Genomic DNA, 15,096 nt, shown 5'->3' on the forward strand with positions numbered 1-15,096 from the left:
AGCTCATGTTATCTTAGCTTTAGAGGCTTTGTGTCAAATCGGAGTGTTATTTAATATATAAGACATTTCTATGTTGCATGGGCAAAACGTGTACTGCTTTGAACAAATGTCCAATACATTCCTCTGCAAATATATATATATATATATATATATATATATATATATATATATATATATATATATATATATATCGCTGACTTAAGTGGGGTTAGAAGAAATACAAATAACTGTTTAAATGGGTGAAAAGTTTTTTTTGACGACTCGAAGGCTCTAAATCATACACATTGTCCGTTTAAAATTGTCTTGCCTTCACCAGAAACTGCTCAAACTAACCTACGAGCCACTATACGTTTTAAATATCCGCTTTTCTTGACGCTTTCAACATTTTATTATTTTACTTTAAAAATATTCCGCAAAGCATTTTACTCAACCGTTTTGTGTTGCTCATATTCTTATCAATAAAGATTCTGGTTCAGAAACGTTAGGCCTTTGCGTTCCAGTTCTTAGCTAGCTAGCCAAATTTAGCATGAAAACATACTGATTTTGGTGCGGATACAGAAAGGTAATTTGATTAAATATTGTAAATAGTATTCATTTATTTTTTTATACTTAACTCGGCAAAACACAATTTAACAAAGCGTAATTCGATAGCAATGCCAGGTTTAAAGTACTTTATGTCGCATCATTAATTTCAGCTCATCGTTTAGCAAAAATAATTCGACAACACTTACTCCCCCCAATTGTGTTTCTTTTTTTGTCTTTCATCGTTTGTATGTGTGATTTAGAATGTGATATTACCAAAATGGCAAACGAGGCGATTATATACGACAAGATTCACTTCAGACACGACTCAAGATGGACTGGGCACTTGGGAACTTCGGAGGGAGGAGGTCTGCTTATCTGTGTGGCTTGTGTCATTGAAATGCTGGAAAGAAATGACGTTTCAGTGAGTAACCTTTCATCTTATTGTTTGTGAAAAAAGCAAGCGACCATCCAACACCTTTTAATTTTGACACACTTGTATCCCGATGCCTATCTGATCCCTTTCATTAAAATACGTTTTGACTCTGTTAGAGAAATAAAAATATCCAAAGTTATTTCCTCCATTAAGCTTATGAAGCATTGCACAGGCCTTGCTTCAAAATTGTTGTGCAACACGTTTTATACATTGATAGAACTCAACCACAACGATAGTCTGTTTAAATGTAACTCTGGTAGGACGATTTTAACCGCTTTTAATATTGCTTTGAGAAAAGACAGTAAAAGTTAAATTATACCTTAGTTATTTTCAATTTCACATCGTTCCCCAATTTTTTATTTATATAGTTCAACGCTACACCAATATTGTCAAACAGGCCACGAGTCTTAAAAAACGAATTGAAGATGTGTAGAAACTTCTTTCAAACAGCTCACATTCAACATAAATTTATATGTAAATGTAAATGGTCAGCATTTATATAGCCTGTTTCCCAAAGTGCTTTACAAAGTGCTTTACACTTACCCATTCACTCACCATACCTAGTCAACCTGTACGTTTTTCCTGTACAAAGTATGTTTATTGTGCATTTTAAAAGATGTACGACGTACAAGAAAATCTATCCGGAAAAACGCAAATTTGTCAATTATGGTTACCATCCGGTAAACACCGACTATCACCAAACGGCAAATCAATCAAGTCAAGCGAGTTCGCCGCGGGAGCCTCCATCTCGGTATCGTTTTTTTTTTTTTCGTTGCAAATGAAGCAAGTGGTTTGATGCTACTGTGCGCATGCGTCTGCCACCTGAGGATTTCCCATCATGCATCATTCCGGAAAAAAAAAATGGTGTAAGATTATTTTGTACGGGAAAATACAACAGTTTGTACGGGCATGGAGCCGTGGAGGTTGACAGGTATGACACACACTCACACACCGATAGCAGCGTCAGCCATGCAAGACAATTATCTGCTTATCGGGGGTATTCTGGATTCAGTGTCTTGCCTAAGGACACTTCGACATATAATATGGAGGCGTTGGGAATCGAACCTCTGACCTCTTGATCCCAACACATTGTGTATTGTTTGACCACTAGTAGTGACTGTTTTGTGTCAAAAATTATTACCCAAAATCACAAAGAATACAAATTGCGAGGACTCAAGGTGACGAAAACCGCTTTATTTTTCTTCTTGTTCTTTTCTTTTGCCGAGCCTTTCACAAAGGTTTTGTTCCTTTTGGGGGTACTAGTAGCAGCAAGACAGTACAATCATTTCAGGTCCCTCTAGGTAAGGCTCATGTTACGTAAAATAAATGCACATTTCTTAACCTACGAATATTATATAATATAAAAAAGGCTTGTGAAATTGTTTAATTGATGTTGAAAATGTCAGGAAAAAATGTTAAAACGTCATATCGTCACGTCATATTGTCAAATATAAAAAAATTGTGAATATGCTTGATGGCTGTGTTTTGCTGCTGTTGGTGTCGGTGGATTTGTTCAGACCGAGGACAATCGACTTTGGCCTGGACGGATCTATTGACACTAACAAAGATGTTATATAATGAAATTGTGAATATGTTTGATTTTCGAGAAGGTTTGTTCAAACCTCACTTTGTGTTTGCTGTTAAAAACGTAATATTGGAATATAATATTGTGAATGTGATTAATTGCTGTTGAGATTGTCATGATTGTTTTCTGTTTTTAGTGTCAATAAATTTGTTCAAACCTAAAAAAAATGTATTTTTATTACTATGTAAATCAATTTTTTTTTTTACCTATAGCAGGCACTAAATAATACACACTGTCTATTAAACATTAGTTTGGGCAGCAGAATACACATAAACTTACCATAAATTAAAAGGTAGTTATTGGAAATTATGAAAAGTTTTTGTCGTAGATATTTAAGAGGCATCATTTATCTATGCATTTTATCAATCGTTAAAAATATATTATATTTGAAATCTTATAGTAGGCATGTGTGTATTTACATTCTATTCAACCATAATGTAAAAGCAATGCCTGATATCATGTCTCATCAGTCATGCTTTACAATTGTTTTGCCATAGTAATTAAAGTTATTTCATTGGCCTTGTGGGTCCTTCTTTTCTTTCCAAGTGAGAGGACATCAACAATTTCACTTACTTCACTTATGGAAATCCGTCTTTAAAACACAAGTTTTCCAATTTTCGCTCTCTCTTTTCACAGTCAGTCAGGAAGTCATATGCTTTGTCTGCAGTCAGTGGGTGGTTAAAGTGTTTTCCCGGAGCCTTGAAACAGTTGCTCCAACAAGACCACCAAGTCTCCCTCCGTTTTGTTGATTCATTGCTGGGTAAGGAAAAGTCAAAGGATACCCATTGGGATTGCAATTAACATTTTGAGAAATTGTATTTAATTCATCCTCATCCCCCCCAAAAAAGGATCCATCACTTTCCCATGACCCCTAACACAGACTTTCTGATGTTTGCCCGCAATAAAGGTTATTGAGCAAAAGACCCATATATTGAGCAAATAATGCCTCCCACAATAATGGTTGTACATGGCTTGCTATTTGTGTTACCTTATTGAATCAAGTCCATCATTCTGCACAGGGATGCTTCACCCTAATGCGGACTCGGGCACTCTGGATAAATTGGATCAAGGTAAAGAACATTTGTGCACAAGTATTCAAATATTGTCCTCCAAAAGTAAATACTTTTATCACTTGTAATTGAAATTCTAAGAGCAAAGTATTGCAAGACTAATATGCATAATCTGTGCTCTGAGAATTACGTACTGTATGTATTTTTATTGCGACACTCGCATCGCATTGTGTTCTTTATCCTTTATTGTTGACCTCACTGTGAACCAATGGTTTTTAATTTTGAGCTGCTGAGTCAGCTGTTGGAAAGTAAATGGCAATGATTTCATATGTCCGCTTTAAGAATTCCTCAGGGAAAACTTAATGATTGACTGCACTGCCCTGGGGAATCAGGATATTTTTTCAACTTTTTATGTCATCCCTGCAAAAAGAAGTTATATTATTACTAAATTGGTTTAAGGAACAACACGGCAGCACAGTGGTTAGCGTGTGTGTGGCACAGTTCTGTGGTCATGAGATCGAACCTCCTGTGTGGAGTTTGCATGTTCACCACGTGCTTGCATGGGTTTCCTCCGGGCATTATGGTTTCCTCCCACATTCCCAAAATGTGCATGTCAGGTCAATTGGCCAGTCCAAATGGTGAGAATGAGCGAGTAAGTTGTATGTCTTTGTGTGCCCTGCGACTGTCTGGTAACCACTTCAAGGTGTCCCCTGCCCACTGCCCGAAGGTGGCTAGGATGGGCTCCACCTCCCCCGTGACCCTACTAAGGATAAGCGGTACAGATAATGGGTGGATGGATGGTTTAAGGAAAGAAGAAAATGCAATTAAGAGTCATAAAATATATACCGTATTTTCCGCACTATAAGGCGCACCGGGTTATAGGGCGCACCCCGAAAAAAATAGTTTTTGGTCCTATTTTTTACATACATAAGACGCACCGGATTATAAGGCGCTATAATGGGAACGTGGACAAAACAGTACGATAGTTCAGTCCAACTTATTACCCCCTTAATATTCCCAAAGCTTGCAAAGACGCAAATACGTGTCGAGAACACGTGCGGATGCGGTGTCCGTACGATGTCACTCAAATGCATCGTTCCATCATTCGGAAGGTTAAAGTCTTGGGATTCAAGAAATGCCAACCATTCCTTAGTTTCTATTTGCTTTTTCGCTCGCAACTTTACTGTGCATATGACAATAAACACTTGGAATTGAATTGAATTTAAAAATAGACACTCCATTCCATCCATTATCTGCACCGCTTATCACACAAACATCGAGTTCAGTCTGAAACAAGATATATAGCCGGAGTAGCTCACCGAAGTCGTTGTGTTCATAATAATGTGCAGCCGTGGTCCTCTTATATCCGTGAGTGTAGTAAATCCAGGAGAATAAAATATTTACAAATACAGTATAGTAAAAATGCTTTCTGTATGCCGTCAAACCACGTGCTATACACATTCATCTTTTTCGGCCAATTGCAGGCTTTGTTTTGCCGTTTAAGCCAATGCCAGCCTGTAAATGATAAAAAGGATCCGCCTCTTGACCTCCGAATAACTTTAGCCAATAGTGATCGATTCAACTGATGATTGACACATCTTTTTTGGCCAATTGCTGGCTTTGTTTTGCCGTTTAAGCCAATGCCAGCCTGTAAATGATAAGGATCCGCCCCTTGACCTCCGAATAACTTTAGCCAATAGTGATCGATTCAACTGATGATTGACACATCTTTTCTGGCCAATTGCAGGCTTTGTTTTGCCGTTTAAGCCAATGCCAGCCTGTAAATGATAAAAAGGATCCGCCCCTTGACCTCCGAATAACTTTAGCCAATAGTGATCGATTCAAATGATGATTGACACATTGGTTAGCCAGTGAAACGCCGGTAAATAAATCCCAGTATACACCGCGGACTACTTGGCGTTCGGGGGAAAATCTAGTCAGCGGCTGCTTGCCTTAGTTGCAAGACTTTGCGAATTGATATTGATCCATAAATAAGGCGCACTGTATTATAAGGCGCATGGTCAGCTTTTGAAAAAAATAAAGGCTTTTAGGTGCGCCTTATAGTGCGGAAAATACGGTAGTTTAAATTAAATATTACTTATACTATATCAATGATACCACATAAACACATTTTTATACTTTTACTTTATGTTAATTTGAGGGAAGTGGCAAACATGTTTTCAGAGCTGTTCAGTTTTTTTTTTTAACCTCTATCATTATTATTATTGTTAATGTTGTTAAAGACATCAAAAAATAGTAGAAATGAGAGACACAGTACTTAAACACTTAGTAATAAAAAACAACTGTATGTTCGTCTGTATTTTTAGTCCTGGTTCTGTCGTTGGTGGAGCTCCAGAGTGAGTTGCCCTATGTTTTGGATCAAATAAACCAGCAGGTAAGAAGGACACTTAAACATGAAACCAGGGAAAATCAACACCCATGTGCATACTCCATAGCCTAAACGTAGCATTATTTTTAAAGCCTATAACACATCCTCCCTCAAACACGACTTGTGCCTGTTTCCATTGTTTTTGTTGTATAACCTCTGGGAGAGAGACGTAAAAACTGCACCATTCAACACTGCTGGAGGGAAACAGTGAAGTCGATGACAGAAATACTGAACACATTCCTCCTTATCTGAGTTGAGCATGAATAGAAGCACCTAATGTTACTGGAAATTAATTATCCTATTGAAATCCACTGATATATCACAATAGGTTATTTAAAGTACAGAAAATGACATAAGCACTTTAGTAATGTCTTGATTCCCATTTAATGCTACTGTGTTGTATGGTTATATGTTTCTTTTTATTACTGCTCTAGGTAATTGACCAACTCAACGTGAAGAGTTTTGTACCGACATTCAATTTCTTAGGCAGTCTGATGGAAACGATTCCAAGTGTTGCACTTATCCTGGCGACTCACTATGGTGAGACTATAGCTAAGTACAATGTGTTGTATTGTTACCATCCCATGCACTTCTTAAAAGACCTCCACTGTCACTCATTTACATACAATGTTATTTAATTGAAAAGTCTTTATAACGAATAACGTGTTTTTTTTCTTCGCCATAGTTTTTGCCCCTTTAATCTGCTAGGTCCGAGTAATGCATCTGAATAAGGCTGAAGGTAACTGTCGTGAAAAAACAACTTAAAAAGCAATGTCTTCTCATTGCCACTCTGAACAATGTAACAGTGTACATTCGATAAGGCACTACTACAGAAAAACTGTGAGCCTGAGTGTATCACAACCTGAGGATGCACATACAGTATACTTATTTATAATCCATCAGTGTCAAAGAAGAAGCAGCTTAGAGAAAAATGAAAAGAGAAATAATATGTGTTGAGTTTTGGAGGAACTGCTGTCCAGTATTTTAGGTAGCGCAGCGTCTGGGTGTTTAGCGTGCAGCCCCACGTTGCGGAGGTCTTGGGTACAATTCCAGCTGCCGCAGCCTCTCCGTTCACAGTTTGCATGTTTTCTCCGTGCCTGCATGGGTTTCCCCCAAGCACTCTAGTTTTCTGCCACATTACAATAACATGCATGGCAGGTTAATTGGCTGGTCCAAATTATCCCTAGGTGTGAACCAGTTCAGGGGTTTGCCTGCCTGAAGTTGCCTGGGATGGGCTCTACCACCTGCGTGACCCTAGTGAGGATAAGCGGCATGGATAAAAATGAATAAATGGCCAATATTGGTAGCTCCTTTTACTGACTACATCTATGCATTACAGCAAGAGTCTCTCTACGTGGGTCATGAAAAGGAATGGGTAGACATGCACCTCTACTAGAGGTGGCTGGTGGTTGATGAATGGGGTCTCTCTGTTATTGAAGGGCTCTACAACCATTTCCATTGTTGCTCTAGATTGAAACCATGTTTTGAAATCTATTCTTTAGCCAGTCTGATGTCAGCCCCTCATTACTAGTTGCTGGACCCACTTCCTTAGTGTGAATTGGGATTTACTCTTTATACCAAAATATTATCACAGATTATCTAATCATTCTTGTGGATAATAGATGAACAGTAAACAAGGTTTAATGCTATGCTATCAATTATTAGACTTAGAAGTCGAGAAAAACTACAACTGAAACTGCTTATAGTTTGTTATGAAATATTTTATTCCAACACATATAATGTGAGACATTTTAAAGAGACTGCAATGTTTAACAGTGCATCTGAAAAATAGTTGTAGCTACAGATAGTTCTCTCTGCATGGAATAGTGTTTCAGTCTGATACAAATTTCACATAAATTATATATGGGCTGGGTTTTAGACTGATTTGATTACGTGGGCTGTATATCCTTCTGCTTCTCACAAATGTATTTCTGAAACTATCTTTTCTCCCTGACCTCACTCGATTCAGTCTCTCTAAATGACCTTTTCAATGACTCCAGCTACATGCTGTGACACATTCAAAAATTATCTATATAATAAAGCTCACAACTGCTCTTCCTCACAATATAAAGTTAATTTTCAACTTTTGCTCATTTAATAGAAAAGCCACTGCAATATTTGTTTCGACATGATCCCACATGTATGAATGAACCTCTCAGGGACATTATGCAAGTTCCACTTGGAAGCAAATAGTATTGAGGCGCCTGATGCTGATGCAAGATGCTGGTTACCCCTATTTACTGTATACTGTATGCCTTTCTGCGGCCAGTCACTCACCACATTTCCCTGGGGTTGTTATGACTAATGACAACATCCCAGCATTGGCAACACGAACACAAAGTCTATGTCACACAATTGCTCATGGTATCTGACTTTTTACTGATCATTTGTAGTTCGCGTCCTACTGATATTCTTTACTTATTTCTCCTATTTTAGGACATGAATCAATGTACAGTAGTCTTTTTTGGTCCCCTTTGTGTTCCTGGTATTTCCAAGTTCTGTCTCTCAGTATCTCCAGTCCCTTCTCCCCCTCCCTCCTATTCCCTTTTTTCTTACGCCTTAGTCTCATCTTGGCTCCCTCGTATTCTGTGGCTTCATCAAACATGTCAGGAAGCCTTGCTTGGCTCTTGATCTGTTTAACCCAGAAGCCTGGCTTGAGCGGGATTTGCCTAGTTTTTCATTTCTTTTTGTCTCTTCTGAGCTTAGTTTCTCCTCGTTTGTAGCTACAACCCAGCCAAGGATTTAATCACTGCTTATGCTACTTTTATTTCATTTTTCCACATTCTCTCTACAACTTCTCCCTTTGATCTACCTGGTATTACAAGACCTTATAATCATACAAAACAGTTTTTATCTGTTTTATTCTATGCAACTTTTCATTCTGACTTGGCAATGTAATGATTTCCTAAAAGTGTTTTTATACTGATTTGATCAAACTAAACCACAACCTTTTTAAATGCCGATACCCTCCAACCTCCTTATTTTACCTGTTTTTCACTATTAATCTTTAAACTTGTCTTAATTTCATCTACATATATTTCTTTCATTCTCTTAGTTTTCATTTAGCTTCACCCGTTATCAAAATTGAAAGCATAACTCTTTTTCAAATCAGTAGCAAACTCGCAGCAAGGAATAAGTAGCATGTGATTTTTGTATTATTCTCTTAATTCCGGAGGCCATCTTTAACTTTGTACCACTTGCCTATGGCCAAAGTGCTGCACTTCTTTTAAATGTTAATTTTTAGTCATTGCTAGAGGCTTGTTAAACAAGAAAGTCAACAGTAGCGCTTTCCTGACATGGGATTTCATCTCTTTAGGTCACGCCTATACCTAAACATTGTTACGTTTTGGTAGTGGATGATAGACCCATGTGGGCGAGGCAAGAACTTGAAGCAGGGGTGCTAAAAACAAAAAAGGTAATTATTGACAAAGGAAGGAAATGTCCAAACCTGAAAACAAAGACAAAACTGGAACTGGAAAATACATGGAGCAAAGCAACACAAAAAACACAAACAAACCTGGCGTGGTGGGAGCAAAAATGACACAATGACCTGACAATAGGTAATGTTCAAAATGTCCTTTTAAATGGTTCAGGACAGGTGTGTGATAAAGGACACACTTGTGCCCAGTTCAAACCCCGGTTGGGGGCATCTGGTGGTGGGAGGTATGTCAGACCCTAAAAAACGAAGCCTTTTCCTTAATTTTTAAGTAATATATTTGGTGTTTTTATGGCAGATTTTGGTATTTAGAATGCAGTACTGTTTGTGCATTTGTTTGAAACTCAGTATGTTGACTCTAAGTCCCACCTTTGTCCTCCAGTGTCCTTGCTTGAGCGCTTGTGCTCAGTTATGTTGTATCCGGATGACAGAGTTAAGGCATCAGTTGTCTACATTTGGCTCAAGTTATTTGGGACCTCTGGGGGTTCAGCAGCACAGTCCCTGCCAGTCACCATTCGGGACAGAGTTTGTGTCCTGTTGCTACAGATTTTTGCTGACGCCAGTTGCCCCCAACTCATCAACAATTGCATAGGTAAAAAACGTATTGTAAGTCAACTCTTATCATCCTTTGTCTTACCTATAAATGTTATTGATCGTATACTTAAGATTTTTTTCCATAACACACTCTGTTACACTTTTTAATCACATAACATTAGATGAGTATCCGATTTTGTTTCAATAAAACATGAATCAGACTGTGCCTTAATTTAATGTGTAAATTGAATTCAACATAAAATGTGTTCACATGTTATATTTTATAGGTCTCCTGTGGATTCTTGTGCAGTGGGGAGAAACAGTTTTGGTTCTTATGAACAACAATGATGATCAGTCTCTGTGTAGCCAAGATAGCAACATTTTTTCCAACAATCAAAACCAAGATAAACAGACTCCTGACCACTGTCATCTCCCTCTCATCCTGAAAAAGGTCTCTGTCCAAACATCCTGCCTGCATGACCAAAACTGGCATTTGGATACTGTGGAGGGTTAATCCTGGATCAATTTGTCTTTGACAAAGGAATCAAGGGGTTCTGCTCTGGATAAATATTTTTCCTTCATGTCTGGGAAATTTATGTGTAGTTGATGTTGGTGTAGCTTATCTGGTGTTGGTGACATGGCAGAACAGCTTGTGAGGCTTTTGTTGATGACTTTTTCAAATCATAAAACAAATTAAATATTATGTTCTCCAACAAAGCCCCTCATTCAGATTTCAATTTGTTAGTCTTGTTCATGCTCACGTTAGTCTTTAACATTTTTTGACATTTTATATTTGGCAAGTTTAATCATATTAAACAAAGTAATTTCTTCGTTTTGTGGTTGCTAAACTCTGTTCATCTAATAAAGAATAGGTCATGTATGAATGTTACAATTTTTTTTATGAGCTGTGTGACCGTGTGATAGTTGATTTCTTTTTCCATTTCCAGTTTCTGCTAAGTGGTGATGATACATTGAAGGAAACCAGTGTGAGGTGCATTGCATCTATTCTTGTTCATTCTCCCATCAGGAATGCTGAGCCTTTCATCAAAGCTGATATACCAGGTAAAATTTACTTTCATCACAATTACACTTTGGCCCTCTATTTTTGTGCCAAGCACAAGCGTATTGCAAAGTTGATTTACACTGTTTTGTATTCCACACAGTGATTTTTAATACATTTGATCAGACTTGATTTGAGCACCCCAATATTTTTATGTATGTCTGGATGATCATTGTTCCACTTACTGCCCGCTAGAAAAAATAAATCATAGTTGCTCAGATTTCCGAGCCGACCATTCCTGCTCCCAACTCTTCTGAATCTGAGCCATGTTTGGCTGTTGCCTTGGCCCTAGTAACTACAAGGGGTAAAAGAACTCCCCTTGAAATACATTACCGTAAATTCTGGTCTATAGAGTGCACCTGATTATAAGCCACACCCACCATTTTTTGAGTGATTTGAAATTTTTAACTTGTACAAGCCGCACCTATGTATTAGCCGCGGAAGCCCGCAGTAAGATATGTGACTCAGTTGCGATTCTAACCTGTGCCAAAATGTCAGTTCCACAATTGTAATTTCTTGTATAGTACAAAAGTCCAGAAGTACATTTGACATCACAAATAGAAAATTATACCCATGATTAAGGTATGATGCAGACTTGTACAGTCCAGGTCCCGTTGAAAGTAATCCAAGGAAACAAAATGTATATTTCCAAAGTTAAGGGTGGGAAAAATATATATCCACTATTGTCCGCTGCGACAACAGACAGATCTACCGGTAACTCAGCTTTACCACTTTTCCGATCAGCCCGCGTTTGCTCCGCCCCTTATTTTTGATTCGTCCGAAGAACACATAACAGAATAAATCTCTAAAATAAATACATTACAAAAATATCCAGTTGCAAATACATATTAATACATGGTTACACATATTTACAAAGAAAGACGGTACACCGAGGGAGTTTTCAAAGCTTTAATAATAATAATAATATAACTTTCATCCCAAACCGTGCCTTTGAAAGGTACCAACACGCTAGTGGGATCACGCTCGCAATGTATCAGACTTACCTGTGAAGAAAAAGGTTCCCGTAAATGTGAAATCCATGGCAGACCGTCTTCAACTCCTTCCCATAACTATTGCCATTAAGGGCATCTTCCTCAGTATCAGAATGTGCCATAACTTTACAGAAAATATATGCTAAAACTTATAGATTGTAGTCTCTCTTGGCCCACATATGTTACTGGTCTTAATCTTACCTTCTAAACTCCTGCGCCGCTGGTGGCTGTTAGAAAAATTCCATAAATTAGCCGCTTCACTGAATAAGCCGCAGGGCTGAACATTTGGGAAAAAAGTAGTGGCTTATAGTCCGGAATTTACGGTAGATACATTCTGGAAATTGGGACATGGAGCGAATCACAATATTGAAGCAAACACAGTATTAATCAGAATGTCATCTTTAGAGTATTTGGAGCACATAACTTGATAAAGAATATTTCATGCTGACTTCAGCTTAGAATCTGGTCAATTTCAGGCTCCAAATGATCAGTTGCACTGAGAGCAGGCCATGTTAAAGGAAATTCCCTTTATTCACCAGAAGACAAAGTGTGCCATGAATCGTTCTGCTAAATTCCCAAGGCTTGCACTGATAAAATAATTAGAATGCACCAGTTTTTATGCTTGAGTGCTTCAATGCCTTGCACAAAAATGGAACCTATCATTTATGTAAAAACTGGAAGGGTTTAATTTCTTTCTTTTTAATTCATGATTCATTTTTTTCTTACTTTTTATCTTAAAGGGGCAGTCTGTAATATTCAGTGCATCTTTGTGGTACAAAAAACTTCCATTCAGTATAAAAACAACTGCTTTGATTTTATTACTAGGCCAAAATACAATAACTATGATCCATCTATCCATTATCTGACTGCTTATCCTCAGGAGGGTTGCAGGGGTGCTGGAGCCCATCCCAGCTATCTTCGGGTAGTGAGCAAGGGACACCCAGCCAGTCTCAGGGCACACAATTACAGACAACTCACTCGCTCATTCATACATAGGGAGAATTTGGACCAGCTAATTAACCTGACATGAATGTCAATGTTGAATTTTATTAAAAACATCATAGGTCGAGAAATTTAAAGTTGAATTTAATTTAAACTTGTTTTCCACAGACACTCATTTTAGCTTTCAGAATTCACACTTTATTTCTCTTGAACTTGGACGTCTTGGTAATTGTGTCTCTGTGATATTATTTGTTTTGGCCCTTAGATTCCAGTTTATCTCATGCATGTTTTCTTTCTATCACTTTCTCTCACTGTATATCCCTCTATCCCTTTTTCTTTCATAAGAGTTTCTTTTTGACCGGCTGGCTGATACAAGTAGTGAGGCGCTGCTGTGGTCTGTCTACAGCTGTTTGGTGTTATTGATTGAAGACCCACTATTCTTCTCCCAGTGTCACTCAGTTTATGGTGAGGTAACATGGCATCATCCATTTATGTTCATTTCAGTGATTTGGCTTGATGATATAGACAATTAACCAAAACCTACCCAACTTTGCTTTCTCAGTTGCAGCTTTTCAAAAATATAGTTGTAAAAAAGAATTGAGAAATGTATTTAATTCCTCTTGGCTTCAATTTGGACACATACTTGGCCAAAAATTGTCTTAAGGTCCAGTAATGGTTTGCAAATTTTTAATTTAAGACACAAATACACACACACGCATCCCATCACACACATTAATTTAATAAAAAAAATAAAATAACGCTCAAGATAAAAGCACCAATGTTATATGTGTATTTTAATTCCAAGCATGTTCAACACGTTATCCGACATTCCAAAAAAACAGAATCTGGTCCACGGGTTGTAGAGTATTCGGGCCTTGATTGCAGGGGTTCCAATTGATACTAGTGTTTTACAAATAAATGTAAAAGTTATAATGGTCCTTGTCATTGTTAAGTGGGTATGATGTTATTACTGATAGAGCATCTTTTTTATTTTATTTTAAATCAGATCACTGTAATGTCTTGTAAATAAGTAGAGGTTTTTCTTTGTTTTGCAAAAGGGTACATGCCATTCTGGCTATCCTATGCATAGCTAAGTCATTTTGTGCTTCAGAATGTATGCACATTGTTGTGTGTGTGTGTGTGTGTGTGTGTGTGTTAGGTATTGAATCTTTAGTCCGGAGTCTGAAGCAGGCAGTGCAGCTGTCCAACGTGGATGTGCTAAAGCAAGGGCTTTTTCTCCTCACCAATATACTGGAAAGGTCAGACTGCTTATTAACCAAACACTTAAGAGTGACAACTCTACACTTATGATGTGTTTAAATGTGTATGGATTAAAGAGGACAGCATTTCAGGTTTCTATAACAAATACTGAAAGATGGAATTATATAAAATTGAAACTTAATTTCACAGAACTCTGTATGTACTGCACTTGACAAAAGACCCCTACTTTTCAGTAGATTGGGGCTGGAGAATCTGGTGAATAGCAATAAATAATACTGTTGAATGTGTTTGATCTGGTAGCCACTAAGGGGTGTTTGTTAGAAAAATACAAAAAAAACATGACTATTCACACTCGCAATCAGAACTATGTAAAATTTTGTCTTACAAATAAACCTTACTAATATTATGAAAGAAAATTAAGTTATGTTTGATGTTAACACGTAACCGTACACGGTGGAAGTCTGCCTGCACAGTGTTTGACCAGTTCTTTTTGCGCTGTAATGCGTTTTCCCACCTTTTCCATGCTCGCTGCTTCCAGAGTCCAACTCCCTTGCTCACACGCTCTTCCTCCACACCTGCTCGGGCCTCTTCCTGGCTCACTTTGGTCTTAGGGAAGAAGTCCAGGCCTGCTCTCCTGGTTGCCAGGACCCCAACCAGTGTCTTCTGCCTCAGGCTTGACTCTGCCACCTCCACTTCCTTCTCAGCTCTCCAATTCTTTACGATTCTCACATCAACCCCAGCTAATGAAATCTTTCTGATCTTGGAATCCTTGCACTGAAGAGCCTCTCTATTACATGCCACCTTTAACTTCCCAGTGAGCCCACTGAAAGTTACCTGGACAGTGTTGCTTGACCCATACAGGGCCGCGCTGGTGAGTCCCAGCCACTTCCTAAGAAAGCCACTGGTCTTCCTTTTGAGGAACGCCACAGTTGGTAGCGGGAATGCATGGACCAAGAGAGGCCACAAGAC

General features: G+C 38.1%; 1 protein-coding gene across 1 annotated transcript in view; it reads left to right on the forward strand.

The window, feature by feature from the left end:
• Positions 1–457: 457 nt before the first annotated feature.
• Positions 458–15,096, forward strand: part of mei1 (meiotic double-stranded break formation protein 1) — a 46,107-nt gene continuing 31,468 nt past the window's right edge. Inside the window, exons 1-10 of the mRNA XM_088353299.1 lie at positions 458–946; positions 3,180–3,303; positions 3,563–3,613; positions 5,881–5,948; positions 6,377–6,482; positions 9,761–9,970; positions 10,200–10,363; positions 10,860–10,974; positions 13,252–13,371; positions 14,066–14,165. Of these exons, the coding sequence (XP_088209425.1) occupies positions 773–946; positions 3,180–3,303; positions 3,563–3,613; positions 5,881–5,948; positions 6,377–6,482; positions 9,761–9,970; positions 10,200–10,363; positions 10,860–10,974; positions 13,252–13,371; positions 14,066–14,165 (1,232 nt within the window). The 5' untranslated portion in view covers positions 458–772. The remainder of the gene's footprint in view (positions 947–3,179; positions 3,304–3,562; positions 3,614–5,880; positions 5,949–6,376; positions 6,483–9,760; positions 9,971–10,199; positions 10,364–10,859; positions 10,975–13,251; positions 13,372–14,065; positions 14,166–15,096) is intronic.

Source organism: Urocampus carinirostris, chromosome 1, assembly GCF_059441175.1.
Source record: "Urocampus carinirostris isolate Australia breed hairy pipefish chromosome 1, RoL_Ucar_1.0, whole genome shotgun sequence".
Lineage (NCBI taxonomy): Eukaryota > Metazoa > Chordata > Actinopteri > Syngnathiformes > Syngnathidae > Urocampus > Urocampus carinirostris.